The 18,762-nt window shown below is 45.5% G+C and overlaps 1 protein-coding gene across 1 annotated transcript in view; it reads right to left on the bottom strand.

Moving 5' to 3' along the window:
- The window catches only part of EML3 (EMAP like 3), a 40,888-nt gene that overhangs the window by 15,683 nt on the left and 6,443 nt on the right, over positions 1–18,762 (bottom strand). The window contains exons 2-9 of the mRNA XM_032233989.1: positions 10,645–10,827; positions 10,379–10,430; positions 8,554–9,105; positions 6,511–6,618; positions 4,256–4,284; positions 3,585–3,620; positions 1,697–1,820; positions 565–714 (exon numbers count right to left, since the gene is read on the bottom strand). Coding sequence (XP_032089880.1) covers positions 565–714; positions 1,697–1,820; positions 3,585–3,620; positions 4,256–4,284; positions 6,511–6,618; positions 8,554–9,105; positions 10,379–10,430; positions 10,645–10,827 — 1,234 coding nt within the window. The remainder of the gene's footprint in view (positions 1–564; positions 715–1,696; positions 1,821–3,584; positions 3,621–4,255; positions 4,285–6,510; positions 6,619–8,553; positions 9,106–10,378; positions 10,431–10,644; positions 10,828–18,762) is intronic.

Genomic DNA, 18,762 nt, shown 5'->3' with positions numbered 1-18,762 from the left:
TCATTAGGCATGAAAGCCAGCTGGGTGATTCTGGTCAATCGTCAAGGAGCAGGTGAGTTCTAGTCTCACGTTAGGCATGGAAGCCATTTGGATGACTTTGAGCCAATCACCAGGAGACGGTGAGTTCTAGTTCCTGCTTAGGCATGAAAGTTAGCTGGGTGAGGTTGGGCCAACCACCCAAAGACTGGGAGTTCTAGTTACTCATTAGCCGCGAGAGCCATCTGGGTGGCTTTTGCACCAATCACCAGGGGATGGTGAGTTCTAGTCCTGCCTTGGACAGAAAACCTGAAGACTGGGAGTTCTAGTTCCTCATTAGGCATGAAAGCCAGCTGGGTGACTTTGGGCCAATCACCAGAAGCCTGGGAGTTCTAGTTCCTCATTAGGCATGAAAGCCAGCTGGGTGACTTTGGGCCAATCACCAGAAGCCTGAGAGTTCTAGTTCCTCATTAGGCATGAAAGCCATCTGGGTGGCTTTTGCGCTAATCACCAGGAGCCAGTGAGCTCTCATCCCGCCTTAGACAGGAAAGCTAACTGGGTGACTCTGCGCTAATCCCACCCACTCACCAGCGCACACAGTCGGTGTGGCGAAGATAGTGGCGCTGGGTGCGCTGCTGGACGTGGTACAGCACCACCACACAGGCAATGAAGTACACCAGCTCCCCGGATGTTAAGATGTAGAGGTTGGAACGGCAATCCCGACCCCGGTAACCATAGCTGGAGAGGCGTTAAGAAAAAGTGTGTGACCCTTTTACGATGCGTTGGAGCACAACCTAGGCCTGGGGTGTCGAACTCAACCTCCTTGAGGGCCGCATCAGGGATGTCTTTGACCTCAGGGGTTAGCAGGTGGCCGGGGGCGTGGCCAGCCTCCTGCAGCCTTTTGCCAGTAAAACGGAGCTCGGGGAGGGTGTGCGTGGCCCGCCTGAGCTCCGTTTTCGCTGGCAGAGGTAACAAGTGCCAGTCCTTCACTGCTTCCAGAACGGCCCCATGGGCCAGATCTAACTACTCCACAGGCCGGACCTGGTCCCCCCCCTGGGCCTTGAGTTTGACACCCTGCTGTGATCTACTGTATTTTTCAGAGTACAAGATGCACTTTCCCCCCTCAAATGAGGCTGAAAATCTGGGTGCGTCTTAAACACTAAATACAGCATTTTTGGCCTCCTGAAACCCCACCCTCTTTGCAAAAATGGCTGTGCATAGCCTTTAGGAGGCTTATAGAGTCTCCTGGGCAGAACGGAGCGAAAAACAGCCAGTTTTTTGCTCAATTTTGCCCCCCCCCCCCCGTCTCCAGGAGCACTCTATAAGCCTCCTAAAAGCTATGCATGTCATTTTTTTGACAAAAAACGGGCCCGTTTTCTGCTTGTTTTTGCGCCCCCAGCCCCCAGGAGCACTCTATAAGCCTCCTAAAGGCTATGCATGTCTTTTTTGTGAGAAAAAACAGACTCGTTTTCGCGAAAAATGGGCCGTTTTTGGGAAGTCTGCAAATTCAAAACCTTTTGTAAAAAAAAATTGTCTCTTCAAAATCTTTGTATGTCTTATACTCCGGTGCGTCTTATACTCTGAAAAATACGGTAGGCCGTTCAAAGCTGTTGGGACTGCAATTCCCAGAATGCCACTGTAGGTGAAAGTTGCCTTTCAGGAAACCTAAGTTTGGGGAAAGGGGAAGGGTGCCCAGAAACCTTGCGCCTGTGAAGGATACACCCAGTCCAGCTGCAGCTTCTGAGTTGGCAACTCCATGCGCAAATCTTCATAGTTGTGGAAGTCGGAAGGGATGTACATGGTGATGGGACGTCCACGCAGAAACATCTTGATGGAAAGCCCTTCTGAAGGGAGAGAGGATAGAAATAATAATAATACAACAGAACTTTTTCGCACGAAGCTTCAAAACAATTAACCAGCGGAACGACTTGCCTCCAGAAGTTGTGAATGCTCCAACCCTGGAAGTTTTTAAAGAAGAGGTTGGATAACCATTTGTCTGAAGTGGTTTAGGGTTTCATGCATGAGCAGGGGGTTGGACTAGAAGACCTCCAAGGTCCCTTCCAACGTTTTTATTCTGTTACTCTTCCTTCCTTCCTTCCTTCCTTCCTTCCCTCCCTCCCTCCCTCCCTCCCTCCTTCCCCATCATTGGAGGCTTTTAAGAAAAGGTAGGAGAACTGTTTGTCTCAAATGGGATTGAGTTTCCTGCCTGAGCAGGGGGTTGGACTAGAAGATCTCCACAAGGCCCTTTTCCAAATCGGTGATTCTATATTCTATGTTCTATATACATATGTCTACCTTGTTTTGGGGAAAAGATGAGAAGTTGTCCAATGTTGCATCCCAAACCGAAAAGAGAAACGCTCTCTGTGTGTGTGTGTGTGTGTGTGCGTGTATGTGTGTTTGTGTCCCTGCTCTGCAAAAGAATTCTGGGGTGCGTTTATTTTTTTTTCAAAGTTAGCTTAAATAAAGCAGGGAAACTGTCCCCAGGTGACAGGGCGGCAGCTCAACTGGCAAAAACTAAGTGAAAGTGAAAGTAAACTAAAGGATGAAAGTGGTCAAAACTAAGTAAAGTGAAAGTGAACTAAAGGATAAAAGTGGCCAAAACTAAGTAAAGTGAAAGTGAAAGCAAACCAAAGAATGAAAGTGACAAAAACTAAGTGAAAGTGAAAGCAAACTAAAGGATGAAAGTGGCAAAAACTAAGTAAAGTGAAAGTGAACTAAAGGATAAAAGTGGCCAAAACTAAGTAAAGTGAAAGTGAAAGCAAACCAAAGAATGAAAGTGACAAAAACTAAGTGAAAGTGAAAGCAAACTAAAGGATAAAGGTGGCCAAAACTAAGTAAAGTGAAAGTGAAAGCAAACCAAAGGATGAAAGTGACAAAAACTAAGTGAAAGTGAAAGCAAACTAAAGGATAAAAGTGACCAAAACTAAGTAAAGTGAAAGTGAAAGCAAACCAAAGGATGAAAGTGACAAAAACTAAGTGAAAGTGAAAGTAAACTAAAGGATAAAAGCGGCAAAAACTAAGTAAAGTGAAAGTGAACTAAAGGATGAAAGTGGCAAAAACTAAGGAAAGTGAAAGTGAAAGCAAACCAAAGGATGAAAGTGACAAAAACTAAGTGAAAGTGAAAGCAAACTAAAGGATAAAAGTGGCAAAAGCTAAGGAAAGTGAAAGTGAAAGTAAAGTAAAATATTATACCGGTAGTTCATGTATAAGGTGAGACCATAAAGTAAAGGTAAAAATGAAAGTAAAAGTAAAAGAATAAAATAATATCTCTTTATGTAGGAAAATAGCAGGTGGGTCAGAGGGCAAAGTTGATTCTTCCTTTCTAACAATAGTCCTCAGATTACAACTGTAGGGCCATCTGGAATTTCATGACAGTTTATGTGGTAGTCATTAAGCGAACAGCATGGTCGTTAAGCAAATTCGTTGCCTGCAATGGGCATTCTTTGCTGACAAATATCCCATTTCTGACCAACAACATTGTCAATGGCGGTCGTACGTTGAGGAATACCTTACCAGACCCCCAAGTATCAGGGCCAACCGTCTCCCACCCACCGCTCATTAAACCCACTCCCTGAACCGCCCGATCCTTTTGGTTATGAGGACCTCACCCAGGTTATAATTCAAACGTCGAGAACTCGTCGGTCCTGTAAGGAAGAACAGAAAGAGACAATTTGGCATTATTTCGGCAGAAATTATGATTATTATGATTATTATACTTTATTCAATAAACATGAAACTCAGCCAACTGAACATTCAAAAATGCATCACGGGTATTTATTTATCGGTGGAAAATGTGTGAACAAATGTAATTTCTAATGTTAGATTTTCCCCCTTACCAGAGGAGTACATTACTTGTGGAGTACATTACTATGGCAATTCCGCTGTGCTGTACAGTAGAAGCCATGTTAAGGCACAACAGGCTGTATCTTAACAGAACACACATCCCGAGTGGGGCCAGGGGGATCTTACCCTCACAGTATTTTTTTCCAGAGAGTAAGTAATCTGTGTACCAAGTTTGGTTGAAATTGCAAAAGGCGTTCCAGAGTTATGGTGGAACACGCAGACAGAGACACACAGCCGTTTATATATATATTACATATATATATATATAGGTTATCAAATTTATTTTCCACTCATCTCAGAGGTTCAGGGGCCTCTGAGTGACCATTGGCAGCCCTGGTCCTTCAGCTTCAGAGGTGGGACCAGCGCCCCTCATCCTGGTCTTTGAGGGGGAAAAAACACGGAAAATGGAAACACGCAATCACAGCTAGAAACTCACCGGGACTTAAGGTAGGATCCTTCGATCGGCTGCAAGATGAGAAGAGAACATCATTAAGTTTACCGCTTATCCGACATAACTGCTTTCTATTTTTGAATTATTTCCTTTCTGTTTTCCTGTACGGGTAGTCCTCGACTTACGACGCTTCGCCCAGCGACCGTTCGAAGTGAGAAGGGCACTGAAGAACGTGACTTAAGACCGGCCCTCGCAACTTACAACCATCCAAGCGTCCTCACGGGTTACGTGATCAGCATTTGCGACCGTCCCAGGCAGCTTACAATAAGGAAAAGTCAATAGGGGAGCTGGATTCGCTTAATGACTGTACGAGTTACTTAAGTGTAGCAATTCACTTAACAACCGTGGCAAAAACGTTGTGAAACCGGGTGCGACTCATTTAATGGCTGCTTCACTTAAGGATCAAAATTGTGGTCCTCAATCAAGAACTTGCTTGGATATTGCATTGATGTCACTTCCTTTTCCTTGCCACAATCTCCCTGCAGGGTAGGCTCAGCTAAGAGAGGAAGAACTGGTTCTAATCCTCAGGCTGAGGGGGAGATTTGAACTCAGGACTCCCCATTTGGATCACCACGAGCCACTCTGATTCTTGGGGATAAGAAATACAATACCATACAATATAATAGCAGAGTTGGAAGGGACCTTGGAGGTCTTCTAGTCCAACCCCCTGCCTAGGCAGGAAACCCTATACCTTTTCAGACAAATGGCTATCCAAGATCTTCTTAAAGACTTCCAGGGTTGGGGCATTCACAACTTCTGGAGGCAACTTCTGTTCCACTGATTAATTGTTCTAACTGTCAGGAAATTTCTCCTGAGTTCTAAGTTGCTTCTCTCCTTGATTAGTTTCCACCCATTGCTTCAGGTGTCTTGGAGAATAGCTTGACTCCCTCTTCTTTGTGGCAACCCCTGAGATATTGGAAGACTGCTATCCTGTCTCCCCTAATCCTTCTTTTCAGTAAACTAGACATCCCCAGCAGGAGACCCTACACCATTTCTGCAGATGGCAGTCCAGTCTCTTCTTGGAAGTCTCCAGGATTCAAGCTCCCACAACTTCTGAAGGCAACTTCTGTTCCACGGGTTGATGGTTCTCCCCGTCAGGAAATTCCTCCTTATTTTTAGGTTGAATCTCTCCTTGGTCAGTTTCCATCCATTCTTCCTTGTCTGGTCTTCAAAGGTGCTTTGGAGAATAGCTTGATCCCCTAACTCCTCTCTGTGGCAGCCCCTCAAATATTGGAAGATGCTCTCCTGTCTCCCCTTGTCCTTCTCTTCCCTAGACTAACCATGCCCAGTTCCTGCAAACGTTCTTCATATGTTTTAGTCTCCAGTCCCCTAATCCTCTTTGTTGCTCTTCTCTGCACTCTTTCTAGAGTCTCCACATCTTTTTTTACATCATGGCGACCAAAACTGAATGCTGTATTCCAAGTGTGGCCTTACCAAGGTCTTATAAAGTGGTATCAACTCTTCACCTGATTTTGATTCTATCCCTCTGTTTATGCAGCCTAGAACTGTGTTGGCTTTTTTGGCAGCTGCTGCCCACGGCTGGCTCCTATTTAAATGGTTGTCCACTAGGACTCCAAGATCCCTCTCACAGTTACTACTATTGAGCAAGGTCCCACCTATACTGTACCTGTGCTTTTCGTTTTTGTTGCCTAAATGTAGAACCTTCCTCTTTTCACCACTGAATTTCATTTTATTAGATAGTGCCCAATGTTGAAGTTTGTTAAAATCCTTCTGTATCTTAAGCCTGTCTTCTGGAGTGTTGGCTATTCCAACACTCCAGACGTGAGAGAGACTAGCTTGAAATCCACTCCAACCACAATGGGACCTGGGGATAAATGAACAGGCAGTCCTCGTCTTACGACCACAATCCAGCCCAAAATTTCCATTGCTAAGCAAAGCTTTGCCCCGCTTTGCGACCTTTCTTTGCCACCGTTGTTCAGGGAATCCCTGCAGCTGTTCAACTAACCACGTGGTCGTTAAGTGAACCTGGCTCCCCCCGCTGCTCCTCAGTAGGTCGCAAAAGGGGATGCTGCGACCGTTGTAAATACGAGTCCGCTGCCAAGCGTCTGAATTTGGATCACGTTGACCGTGGGGAGGTTGCCACGGTCGTTCAGTGTGGAAAACGGTCATAAGCCATTTCTTTTCAGTGCCGTTGAAACTTCAATTGGTCACTAAATGGACCGTTGTAAGTCGAGGAAGTACCTGTATTATATGCAAGGGTGGTTTCATTTTTCTCTCACTTTTCGAGGCTGCTGGACCGGTTAAAAAGATTTGCCGTTGAAGCTGCTTTCTTCTGGAGGTGCTGTTTGGTCTTGGCCAGCTTATCGGAGGAGCTGTTCCTTCGCAGCCTGGAAAGGAAAGAGATCTGACATTAAGCAAAGAAAGAGGGGAAAGGAAAAAGGAGGAAATGAAAGGAAAGGAAGGAAAGGAGGAATAGGAATGGGAAGGAAAGGAAGATAGAGGAGAGGAAAGGAAAGGAAAGGAAGGGAGGGGAAGGAAAGGAAGATAGAGGAAAGGAAGATAAGACGAAGGGAAGGGAATGAAAGAGGGAAAAGAGGAAAAGAAAAGAGAGGAAAGGAAAAGAGAGGAAAGGAAAGGAAGATAGAAGAAGGGAAGGGAATGAAAGGAAAGGAAAACAGGAAAGGAAGGGAGGGGGAGAGGGAGGAAAGAAAGACAGAGGAAAGGAAGATAGAGGAAAGGAACGGAATAAAAGGAAAGGAAAAGAGAGGAAAGGAAGGAAAGGAAGATAGAGGAAAGGAAAGGAAAGGAGAGGAGGGGAAGGGGAAGGAAAGGAAGATAGATGAAGGGAAGGGAATGAAAGGAAGGGAAAAGAGGAAAGGAAGGGAGGGGGAGAGGGAGGAAAGAAAGACAGAGGAAAGGAAGATAGAGGAAAGGAACGGAATAAAAGGAAAGGAAAAGAGAGGAAAGGAAAGAAAGGAAGATAGAGGAAAGGAAAGGAAAGGAGAGGAGGGGAAGGGGAAGGGGAAGGAAAGGAAGATAGATGAAGGGAAGGGAATGAAAGGAAGGGAAAAGAGGAAAGGAAAACAGAGGAAAGGAAAGGAAGGGAAGAGGAAGGAAGATAGAGGAAAGGAAAGGAAAGGAAAGGAAGGTAGGGAAAGAGGGAGGAAAGGAAGACAGAGGAAAGGAAGATAGAAGAAAGGAACGGAATAAAAGGAAAGGAAAAGAGAGGAAAGGAAAGGAAGGGAAGGAAGATAGAGGAAAGGAAGGGAAGGGAAGGGAAGGGAAGAGGAAGGAAAGAAAGACAGAGGAAAGGAAGGGAAGGGAAGGAAGATAGAGGAAAGGAAGGGAAGGGAAGGAAAGAGGAAGGAAAGAAAGACAGAGGAAAGGAAGGGAAGGGAATAAAAGGAAAGGAAAGGAAAAGAGGAAAGGAAAACAGAGGAAAGGAAGGGAAGGGAAGAGGAAGGAAGATAGAGGAAAGGAAAGGAAAGGAAGGGAGGGGAAGGGGAAAAAAGGAAGATAGAAGAAGGGAATGAAAGAAAAAGAAAAGAGGGAATGAAAGGAAAGGGAAGGGAAGGGGAAGGAAAAGAAAGAAAAGGAAAGAAGAGAGGAGAAGAAAGGGGGGGGGGAGAAAAGAGTAAGATTTAATGCAAAGGAAGAAAGAAAAAAATTAATAGAAAGGGAAGAGCCCGATTTGAGTGAAAGGAAGACGATAAAATAAATATCATAAGAAGGAAAGACAGATGTAATGCGAAGGAAAAAAAAGGAAAAAATAATTGAAAGAAAAAAACTGGGGTTTAATGCAAATTAGGAAGGGGAAAAAATAAAAACAGAAGGAAAAGAGGTTTGATGGAAAGGAAGAAGGAAAAACGAAATCCAATAGAGAGAGAGAGAATATATCAATTGCAGATTGTGTTAGATGTTAATAGAAAGGAAAGACTCAGGTTTAACGCAAAGGAAGAAGCAAAAAGAAAGAGCAAGGAAAGCAAAAGGCAGATGGAAGGGAAGTCTAAAAAGGGCAAATGAAATAAGGAAGGGAAAGGTTTAACACAAAGGAAAAAGAAACGGAGCAGAAAGAAGAATGCAACGCAAAAGAAAGAGGAAACAAAATAATAGAACAATTCAGATTTCATGCAGGGGGAAAAGGAAAAACAACGATAATAGAAAGGACTACCTCGCAGGGCTGACAATTTCAGGAAATGAACGGACCTCCCTAGATTGTTGACCCCCCCCCCAACCACAACCACAACCCTGTATAAATCCGGGGGGGGGGGGGATCAACTTCTCCCATCGCAAATATCCCCCGCTAACGTTTAGAAACTCACAGCTCCTTTTTGGCGGCCAACACATTCTGAACGCTGGGGATCGGGGAAGCTGGGGTGCTGCTCCCTTCCGAGGGGGGCTCCGGGGTGGGGGAACCCGACCCTGAAGGCTGACCCCCAAGCCGCGACCGCCCTGGGCTTGGAGGTTTGTCCTTAGCGGTATCTGGAGGAGGTTCTCCAACGTCTTGAGCCTCCTGGAGAAGCTGGTTGGAGGTTGGCGCTTCCGGATTCTCCTGAACCGTTTCTAGCTCGGAAGCCGGGTTTTCCGTCTCGGTTAACGGCCCGGAGGAGTTCTTGGCCACGCGGAAGGAGCCACCACCGCCGAGACCTTCAGCCAAGTCCATCTCGCCGACATTTGAGGAGTCCTGAGGGGACTTTCCCCTCGTAGGCAAGGTCTCCTCTGCCTGTTGAAGACCTCCATTGCTAAGCGACGTTTCCCTATCTCTCCTTGGCACCCTCAGGTCCTCTGTTTGCGTCCCGACGCTGATCCTTGGCCTCTTCTCCACTTCCAAGGCCCATTCTTCCTGGATTCCTAATTTGGGGGCGAGGGTCGAACTGTAGACAGAAAAAAAGGATCGTCATTCATTTGGGCTCATGGCTCAGACCTGGAAGCCATCTGTGACATTCGAGCCCTGAGGCCTGCCGCATTTTCTACGGTGGGAAAACAGGAGGGGAGGAATCATACGGCGTCTGGGTGAGATGCAGTCAAAATAACATTCTTTTCTCAGAGTGTCAAGGACACTTTGCCCTGCAGCTGCAATGGTGTGACTGGGAGGCATCTCCGGTTTTGGACGGCGCCTGATTGGATCGTGTGACGGACATGTGGGTGCTGGGCAGGGACTTGAATTTTCACTGGGGTGGGGAAAAGCTGGGAACTTTCAGATTTGGGTTTTCCCAGATGTGCTATGGCAAATCTAGACAGCATCCTAAAAAGCAGAGACATCACCCTGCCAATCAAAAGGGCATCAGGTCAAGGGGGTGGTTTTCCCAGTTGCCATGGAGGGCTGTGAAGGTTGGACCATAAGGAAGGCTGAGCGCCAAAGAATGGAGGCCTTTGAACTCTGGTGCTGGAGAAGACTCCTGCATTGAGTCCCTTGGACTGCAAGGCCATCCAACCGGTCGGTCCTAGAGGAGATCAACCCTGGCTGCTCTTTAGAAGGCCAGATCCTGAAGAAGAAACTCAAAGACTTTGGCCACCTGATGAGAAGGAAGAAGGACTCCCTGGAGAAGAGCCTCATGCTGGGAATGATGGATGGCAAAAGAAGAAGAAGGGGACTTCTTCTATCTATCTATCTATCTATCTATCTATCTATCTATCTATCTATCTATCTATCTATCTATCTATCCAGCTATCCCTCTTTCTATCTATCCATCCTATGAGTCCCTTGGACTGCAAGGCCATCCAACCGGTCAGTCCTAGAGGAGATCCACCCTGGCTGCTCTTCAGAAGGCCGGATCCTGAAGAGGAAACTCAAATGCTTTGGCCGCCTAATGAGAAGGAAGAAGGACTCCCTGGAGAAGAGCCTCATGCTGGGAACGATGGAGGGCAAAAGAAGAAAGGGATGACAGAGAAGGAGGTGGCTGGATGGAGTCACCGAAGCAATCGGCGTGAGCTTCAATGGTTAAATAACCGTAACCCTAACCCCGGGGAAACTATGATTGTCATAAATATGAGTCAGTCGCCAGGTGTCTGAATTTTGACGTTGCAACAATCCTAAGTGTGAGAAACAGTCCTGTCCCATTTTTTAAGTACCGTTGTAAGTTTGAACGGTCACAAAACGAACCGTCATACGTCTAGAGCTACCATACATATATTGCGGGAAAGTACCTGGAATTTTTGGAGGCAGCTGGCGGTAGGATCCATTGGGCATCGTTGTTTCCTGGAAATAGAGCAGTTTCTTTAGCATCTGCTGCAGAGGAATATATATATACTTCAACCCCCAGAATTCCCACTTTGAGACTCGTGGACTTCAACTCCCAGAATTCCTCAGCCAGCCATGCTTGGCTACTTTAAGACTTGTGGAATTCTGGGAGTTGAAGTCCACGAGTCTTAAAGTGGCCAAGTTTAGAGATCTCTGCTTTACAGCATCTCACCGCCCAACAGGTGCTGTCTGAGCCAAGGGATCTGCTGGTCGTAGGCGTTGAGTCTCCTTATGGCATCGGCTAAGGCCGATTTCACCAGCGTCAGCTCCTCCTCCTGGCTCCGAAGGCGGGAATCGATGTCGACTAGCCAATCCGGGTGAGAGAAGGCCCTGTCGCAGTTCAAGAGGTCCTCACCTAGGATGGAGAAGAAGGGAAGACCATCGTCATCGCCATCCGTAATCCCAGTAATATGTTTAAGGGGCATGCACTAGTTGAGCACAACTAATGACAACCCCACTCGGTGGTCTAGATAGAGGGGCCTCCAAATTTGACTTCAACTCCCAGAATTCCCCAGACTGAAACTTTAAGATTTATGGACTTCAATTCCCAGAATCCCTCAGCCTCCAACCTTGACTTATTGACTTCCCAGAATCCCTCAGACAGAAACTTTAAGCAGCGTAGACTTCAACTCCCAGAATTCCCCAGCCTCCAACCTTAAGACGTTAACGTCCCAGAATCCCTGTCAGAAACTTTAAGCCTTGTGGACTTCAACTCCCAGAATTCCCCAGCCTCCAATGTTAAGACTTGTGGACTTCAACTCCCAGAATCCCTCAGCCAGAAATTTTAAGCCTTGTGGACTTCAACTCCCAGAATTCCCCAGCCTCCAACCTTAAGACTTGTGGACTTCCCAGAATCCCTCAGTCAGAAATTTTATGGACTTCAACTCCCAGAATTCCCCAGCCTCCAACCTTAAGACTAGTGGACTTCCCAGAATCCCTCAGCCAGAAACTTTATGGACTTCAACTCCCAGAATTCCCCAGCCTCCAACCTTATGACTTGTGGACTTCCCAGAATCCCTCAGTCAGAAATTTTAAGTCTTGTGGACTTCAACTCCCAGAATTCCCCAGCCGAAACTTTATGGACTTCAACTCCCAGAATCCCTCAGCCAGAAATTTTCAAACTTGTGGACTTCAACTCCCAGAATTCTCCTCTTCCAACCTGGTCTGGTTCCCCCCACCCCCTTTGACAGGCTGTCCATCAGCCTGTCAAAAAGCAGACTGCTGTTTTTTGAACCTCTGCAGGAGGCCTAGCCAAAACAGGCCATCCTGGATAAAATGGAAAGAGTCCGAGCGATAAAGTCACAATCAAAATATGAATAATAAATGAATGGCCATGCTGAGGGCACTGTCGAGATTTTCCAGAGAGAGGGACTAAACAGAAAGTGTCAAGATTTTTCCCCTAAGTCAAAACCAAATAAACCTCAAAAAGGCTTTTTCTGGGTTTCCGGACTCCATATTTTTAGCGGATTTGGCCTCTCACCCTAATTTTGGGGAAATTTAGGCAGCTCAACAATTTCCCCATCTGATCCTTATTTACTTCACTTTAATTAATATGTGTGTGTGTATGTGTGTGTGTGTTGTATTTGTGCTGATAAATAAATAAAGGGAGACTAGTATAGATCTATTTCAAGCTATTTAGCTCTCATCAGCTAGCCATACCCTTACTGGGATTCGAACCTGGGCTGTATTACATATTAGGCAGATGTGTTAACCACTAAGCCACAAAGTTCTCCTCCTTTTACCAGCTGAGCCAGGGAAATAGGTATGTATTTAGTGTCACAACCCCTGGTATGCCCAAATACACACACACAGACACAGACACACAGAGACACACACACATATAAAATGTTTTTGCAAAAAGCTGCAGCGCCATGCGTCTAATTAACCCAGTGGGCAGAAATGTTCAGATTTCCGGGCCTGTCCTCAAATGCCACCGTCCGCGGAGCAGAGAGGAAAAGGGAGAGGAAAAAGCAGGACTTTGTCTGCAGGGGAATAACAGAAAGTTCCATCCAGTGGGCACTAAATCGGTTTGTTTGTCCAGCTGTCTGTTGATGTCTTGGCAGGAAATATTATTTTTCCCCTCAGAGGTATATTTTGCAAAAGTACCATCCATTGCAAACACAGACCCTCTTCCTCTAATCCAAAAAATAGGATACGATAGGAATAAGATGGAAGGGACCTTGGAGGTCTTCTAGTCCAGCCCCCTGCTCAAGCAGGAGAACCTATGATCTGCCTAACGATTGGCTGGGTGGCCGAGGCCAACTCGATGTAACTCACGTCAAGGGGGCGCCTTGCAAGCCTCTACTCGCCTCTCCCCTCCCAGCCCCTCCTCGCCTGCCCGCCCGGGCTTCTTAGGGCCCCAACAGGACGCAGTTGCCGGAGCTAAGCAGCCCCCAGGAGAAAGAGTTGGCAAAACAGCTCAGTTCAAATTGGAACTGGCCGAGAAGGAGGCTCAGCAGAGGCACCTCACTGAGGACTAGGAGCATGGGCTTTCCAAGCAAAGACCTGTGGGAGTGCAAGGCCAGGTACCGGCGCTTGGAGGCTCAGCAGACTGAGATGGTCAGCCAGTTCCAGGCCGTGATGCAGTCCCACTGGAACGAGGCCCTCTGGCTCTTTGCCACCAGCGGCTCTTCCCTCCAGCCTTCGCCCAAAGCCCCCCACCAGGAGGCTGAAGCAGACCCCAAGTGGGAATTTCTGCCCCCCTCCCACCCACCCAAGGGGGAGACTCTCTGCAGCAACACAAGCGTTCATTGCATGTATCCATCCCAGGGGCCGTAGTTTGAGGACCCCTGATTGAGTGCAATATCAAAAAGGCAAATAATTTTTCTGCGGACCACCCAAATTTGTCTCACACAGCACCAGTGGTCCACGGACCACCAGTTGGTGACCATGGTTAAGCCATCCAAGGACAAAGGATGCTTGAAAAAGCTGTGTTTCGAAGCAGGTGTGAATGCAAGCCAACGCACTGAAGCAAAATGGAACAGAATCGGACGTTAGAAATGGAAAAAAACACAAAGAAAATCCGATTAAAGAAAATTGTAGGACTGGCAATCCGGAGAGCTGCAGGAATTCTCGGCTGAAGCTTCCCACTCGTTGACAATTTGAACCCAATCGGTCAGCTAGACTCGGCTGCCAGGACCGGGAGGGTCAAGGCGAGCATCGGGGGGTCACATACCCAGCATGTGGCAATGGAACAAAAGTCAAGAGAGGTGTTTTTTTTTTTTAAATGAAGAAATCTTTGCTCTTTGTCTGCCTGAGCCAAATAATCCAGCCACCCAAATGCGCTTTTAGGAGAAATAAGGCCCCCGCAAACAGACGGGGCTTTGTTTATTTCTCCTTCGCCCACAAACTCTCTTTGCGATGATGTCTGGCAAAGCATTAAAAAAAAGCCATTTCATTGGGTGACCTTCTCACTTCACCCACAGCTCTTTCAGAGAGAGAGAGAGAGAGGGAGGGAGGGAGAGAGAGAAAGAGAATAAGAAAAAAACAGAAGACAAGAGAAGAGAAGTGGATATAAAAAAGAAAATCAAGAAATCAAGAAAGAAAAAAAGGGAAAGAAGGAAAAAAAGGAACGAACGAACTAAATAAGAAAGAAAATAAGAAAGAAAACAAGAGAAAGAAAAGAAGGAAGGAAGGAAGGAAGAAAATAAGAAAGAAACAAGAGAAGGAAAGAAAGAAAAGAAAGAAAAAAGGAAGGAACAAAATAAGAAAGAAAATAAGAAAGAAAACAAGAGAAAGGAAAGAAGGAAGCAATGAAGGAAGGAAATAAGAAAGAAAACAAGAGAAAGAAGGAAAGAAAGAAAAGGAAGGAAGGAAGGAAATAAGAAAGAAAATAAGAAAGAAAATAAGAGAACAAGAGAAAGGAAGGAAGGAAATAAGAAAGAAAACAAGAGAAAGAAGGAAAGAAAGAGAAAACAAGAGAAAGAAAGAAAAGGAAGGAATGAAATAAGAAAGAAATAGAAAGAAAATAAGAAAACAAGAGAAAGGAAAGAATAAGAAAGAAACAAGGGAAAAGAAAAAAAGAAAGAAGAAAAGAAGAAGAAAGAAAAAATGAAAAGAAGGGAGAGAGGGAGGAAAGGGAGAGATAAAGAAAAAAGAGAAGGAAAGAGAAAGAGACACAGAGAGAGGGGGGAAGAGAAAGAGAGAGAAATAGAAAGAAATAGAAAGAATAAAGAAGGAAGGAAGGAAGGGAGAAGGAAGCTAGGATGCTCTGAGCTGAATGATGAATTGAAGAGCTACTACCAGCCAGAAATACAGCCCCTTTGAAACACTGAACCCGAGTTCAAATCCTGCCCTCAAATTCACATGAGCCTGGTGGGGAATTCTGGGAATTGAAGTCCGCCCGTCTTAAAGCTGCTAAATTTGGAAGAAAAAAACAACATCCTAGCTTTTCCCCGAGGCTCTTTAAAAACCGCCAGGTGCCTTGTGCCCTAAAAATAGGAAACTCAAAGGTGCCTAGTTCACCTCTGGCAACAAGGTGTGGATGGGGCTACCTGTTTCCCCCCCCCACCTTCCCTGATTGGCTAAGAAACCCCAGGGGAAAAAAAAGCCTACCAGATCTCCCCCCCCCCCCCGGCTCCCTTTTCCTGCTCAGCATCTTATCTAATCTCAGCCTGGTTTGATTCCCCCGCCCCGCCTCAATTTTGCCTAAGTTTCAACCAGGAAGAAGCCGGATGCTGGAATTCTCGCCCACTTAGATCAATTCTGCTTACGGGAAATACCTGATTAGCTTTCTTTTTTTCCCCTAACCCCACCTTCCTCTTGAACTCCCGAGTTCCATCAATCTCACCCCACCCTTCCGTCAAACACGTTGGGTGACATTTTTGGACAAGGAGATGATCAGCCCAGAAATTACATTTCCAAGGATGGGAAAACTCTCAAAAGCTTTTTTTTCTCTCTCTCTCCCTGCACCAAAATCCATTTGCCAGTCGTCCTTCTCGGCACCCAGCTTTTTCAATGCTCAATTGCACAATTTTTCCTTGAAACAACATTGTAGGTACAGTGAACTCTTGCCATTTATTAGAAAGGATGGGGGCCTTTTGCAGAAGCCAAAAACCAGATTAGTGGCTACAGTTGTGAGGAAAAGGACCATAAATCCCTTTTTTCACTGCTGTCGTAACTTTGAACGGTCGCTAAATGAACTGAGGACTGTATTATGTTTCTGGTCTTGCGAGCAAAGCTTCGTGGGGGGGGGGAGAAATAGAAGTGTTGAGATATAGATAGATAGATAGATAGATAGATAGATAGATAGATAGATAGATAGATAGATAGATAGATAGATGATAGATAGATAGATGATAGATAGATAGAAAGATAGATAGATAGAAAGATAGATAGAAAGATAGATAGAAAGATAGATAGAAAGATAGATAGAAAGAAAGATAGACAGACAGACAGATAGATGTAGATAGATATAGATGATATAGAGATAGAGATAGACAGACAGAGATAGATAGGTAGGTAGATAGATAGGATAGAGAGATGTAGATAGATATAGATGATAAATATGGGGAGACAATAGATGGATAGACAGATATAGAGATAGAGATAGACAGAGAGGTTTGTGTATGTATAAGGGTGTGTGTGTATGTGTGTGTGTGTATGTGTATGTGTATATATATGTGTGTGTGTGTGTGTGTATGTATAGAAAGATGACAGACAGACAGACAGACAGATGATGCACAAATAGAGATAGATAAATGATAGAAAGGGAGGTAGGGGTAGATGGATAGATGGATGGATGGATGGATGGATGGATGGACGGACGGACGGACGGACAGACAGACAGACAGAAAGATAGATAGATAGAAAGATAGAAAGATAGATTAGAGATAGATAGATAGATAGATAGATAGATATAGATATAGATATAGATATAGATGATATAGATATAGATTTAGATTTAGATATAGATTAGATATGGATATGGATATGGATATGGATATAGATATAGATATAGATTTAGATATAGATACGTAGATATGCTGGTCTTGTATTTGGATCATTTCTTGTGTAAGATTCTCTTGGCAACGTTTCGGCGAGGTCTCCCTCGCCATCCTCAGGCTGGTGTCTTTGGCTTAAACCATGGTCAGAGATGCCGTCTTTCTATAAATCCGACTATGCTTTAAGCCAAAAACACCAGCCTGAGGATGGCGAGGGAGACCTCGCCGAAACGTTGCCAAGACAATCTCAATCTTACGACGGGAAAAGACCCGAATACAACAAGACCAGCCTGAGATTTGTGGCTGCGAGAATGAAATGTGGCTGTTTTGTCTTCCCTGGTAAAAGGAAGTTGTTGAGTCACCCGTGGGTGATTGGGAAAACCCAAGCTGACTTGCTTGCATGAGTCTCTGACATCAAGGGTTTGGCTCCGACTCTGGCAACCCTGGTGCCTGTTGTGACCGAGGCTTCCCAAGAGCCTGAAGCCAACTCCTTGTTGTCCCGGCAGAAAACCCTTTTCTTAATTTGCTGTGAATTCTGCTCCTTCACCTCCAGCAAAGTCTTTCTCGAGGGAGGATTTACGGTCACAGACCTCATCTGGCTTGGAGAGCTGCCAGGTTGAAATCTGCAGAACTTGGCAAAGAGTCTCGGAGAGTCCCGAACCAATGAAGCGAACTAATGGTCTCCTGCAAACTCCACTCCCCTGTCGCTCCTCTTTTATTTCCTCTGGGAGGGGCCATTCACCATCCACCTGTGGCCTTACTCCCAAGTCGACCCCTGTTCTTTAGCTGTTCCCTTCGTGTCTGGCAATTCTGTGCATGCATACACTGGGAATAGGCTCCAGCTGTTCTTCTGCCTCACTGATGTCTGACTCCGAAGGCAGCTGATAACTGACATATAACTGTGGCCCCCTCTCTGCCTCCAACGCAGAGCCCTCACCAGAGCCTTCCCCAGACTCCAGGACTGGCCCAGGTTCCTCCCCAACCCTCCTCACTGTCCGACTCTGCTGGCAGCTCCACTGGTGGGCCACAACAGTGCCTGTTGAAAAAATTAACTTTGCAATATGCCAAAAGAGCTGCCTTTTCCACGTTCCATACCAAGAACCCTAAACTGACAGTGACTGGATAATGGTCCTTGACTTACGACCACCATTGGGAGCAAAATTCCCATAGCTAAGCCAGGAAATTGAGACTCTGGAAAGAGTGCAGAGAAGAGCAACCAAGATGATTAAGGGCCTGGAGGCTAAACATATGAAGAACGGTTGCAGGAACTGGGTAAGTCTAGTTTAATGAAAAGAAGGACTAAGGGAGACACGATAGCAGTCTTCCGATATCTCAGGGGCTGCCCCAAAGAAGAGGGAGCCAAGCTATTCTCCAAAGCACCTGAGTGTAGAACAAGAAGCAATGGGTGGAAACTAATCAAGGAGAGAAGGAAGGACAAAGAGGAACAGATGGAAACTAATCCAGGAGAGAGGAATTTTTTTTACGTGCTTTCGAACTGCTAGGTTGGCAGGAGCTGGGACAAGAAACGGGAACTCGAACCGCCAAACTGCCAATCTTTCTGATTGACAAGCTTAGCCTCTTAGCCACTTAGCCACAGCATCCCATTACAAATTATTAGTATTATACAATTGTATCACAGCGGCCAGTTGTTTCGCCGGATTTGGCATTGGTTACTAGTCGGGCCCCACCCAGGGGCCTAGGACGTCGTAACGTATTTTCGTAATATGCGTGCAGATCCAAGCAGTGCGGCTTTTTGCATTTGACGGATGGTGATTTTGTCAATTTTTAACTGTTTTAAATGTAATTCCAGTGCTTTTGGAATAGCACCCAGTGTGCCAATTACCACTGGAATTACCACTGCTGGTTTGTGCCATAGTCGTTGAATTTCGATTTTTAAATCCTGGTATTTTGCGATTTTTTCATGTTCCTTCTCGGCGACCCTGCTATCACCTGGTATTGCGATGTCTATGATTGTGACCTTGTTTTTCTCAACCAGTGTGATGTCTGGTGTATTATGCGCCAGTATTTTGTCGGTTTGTATACGGAAATCCCACAAGATCTTGACCATCTGATTTCCGGTGACTTTTTCAGGCTTATGTTCCCACCAGTTTGTTGCTGTTTTAATATTATAATTTTTGCACAAATTCCAATGGATCATTTGTGCTACTGAATTGTGCCGCAATTTATAATCGGTCTGCGTGATTTTTTTACAGCAGCTGAGTATGTGATCAACAGTTTCATCAGCTTCTTTGCAAAGTCTGCATTTGGCATCATCAGAGGATTTTTCGATGATGATGATGATTATTATTATTATTGTATTTGTATTCTTTGCTTTGGAACTGATATCT

Source organism: Thamnophis elegans, chromosome 17, assembly GCF_009769535.1.
Source record: "Thamnophis elegans isolate rThaEle1 chromosome 17, rThaEle1.pri, whole genome shotgun sequence".
Taxonomy (NCBI): domain Eukaryota; kingdom Metazoa; phylum Chordata; class Lepidosauria; order Squamata; family Colubridae; genus Thamnophis; species Thamnophis elegans.
The sequence above is the reverse complement of the archived record's forward strand: the minus strand, read 5'-3'. Positions and strand labels throughout refer to the sequence as shown.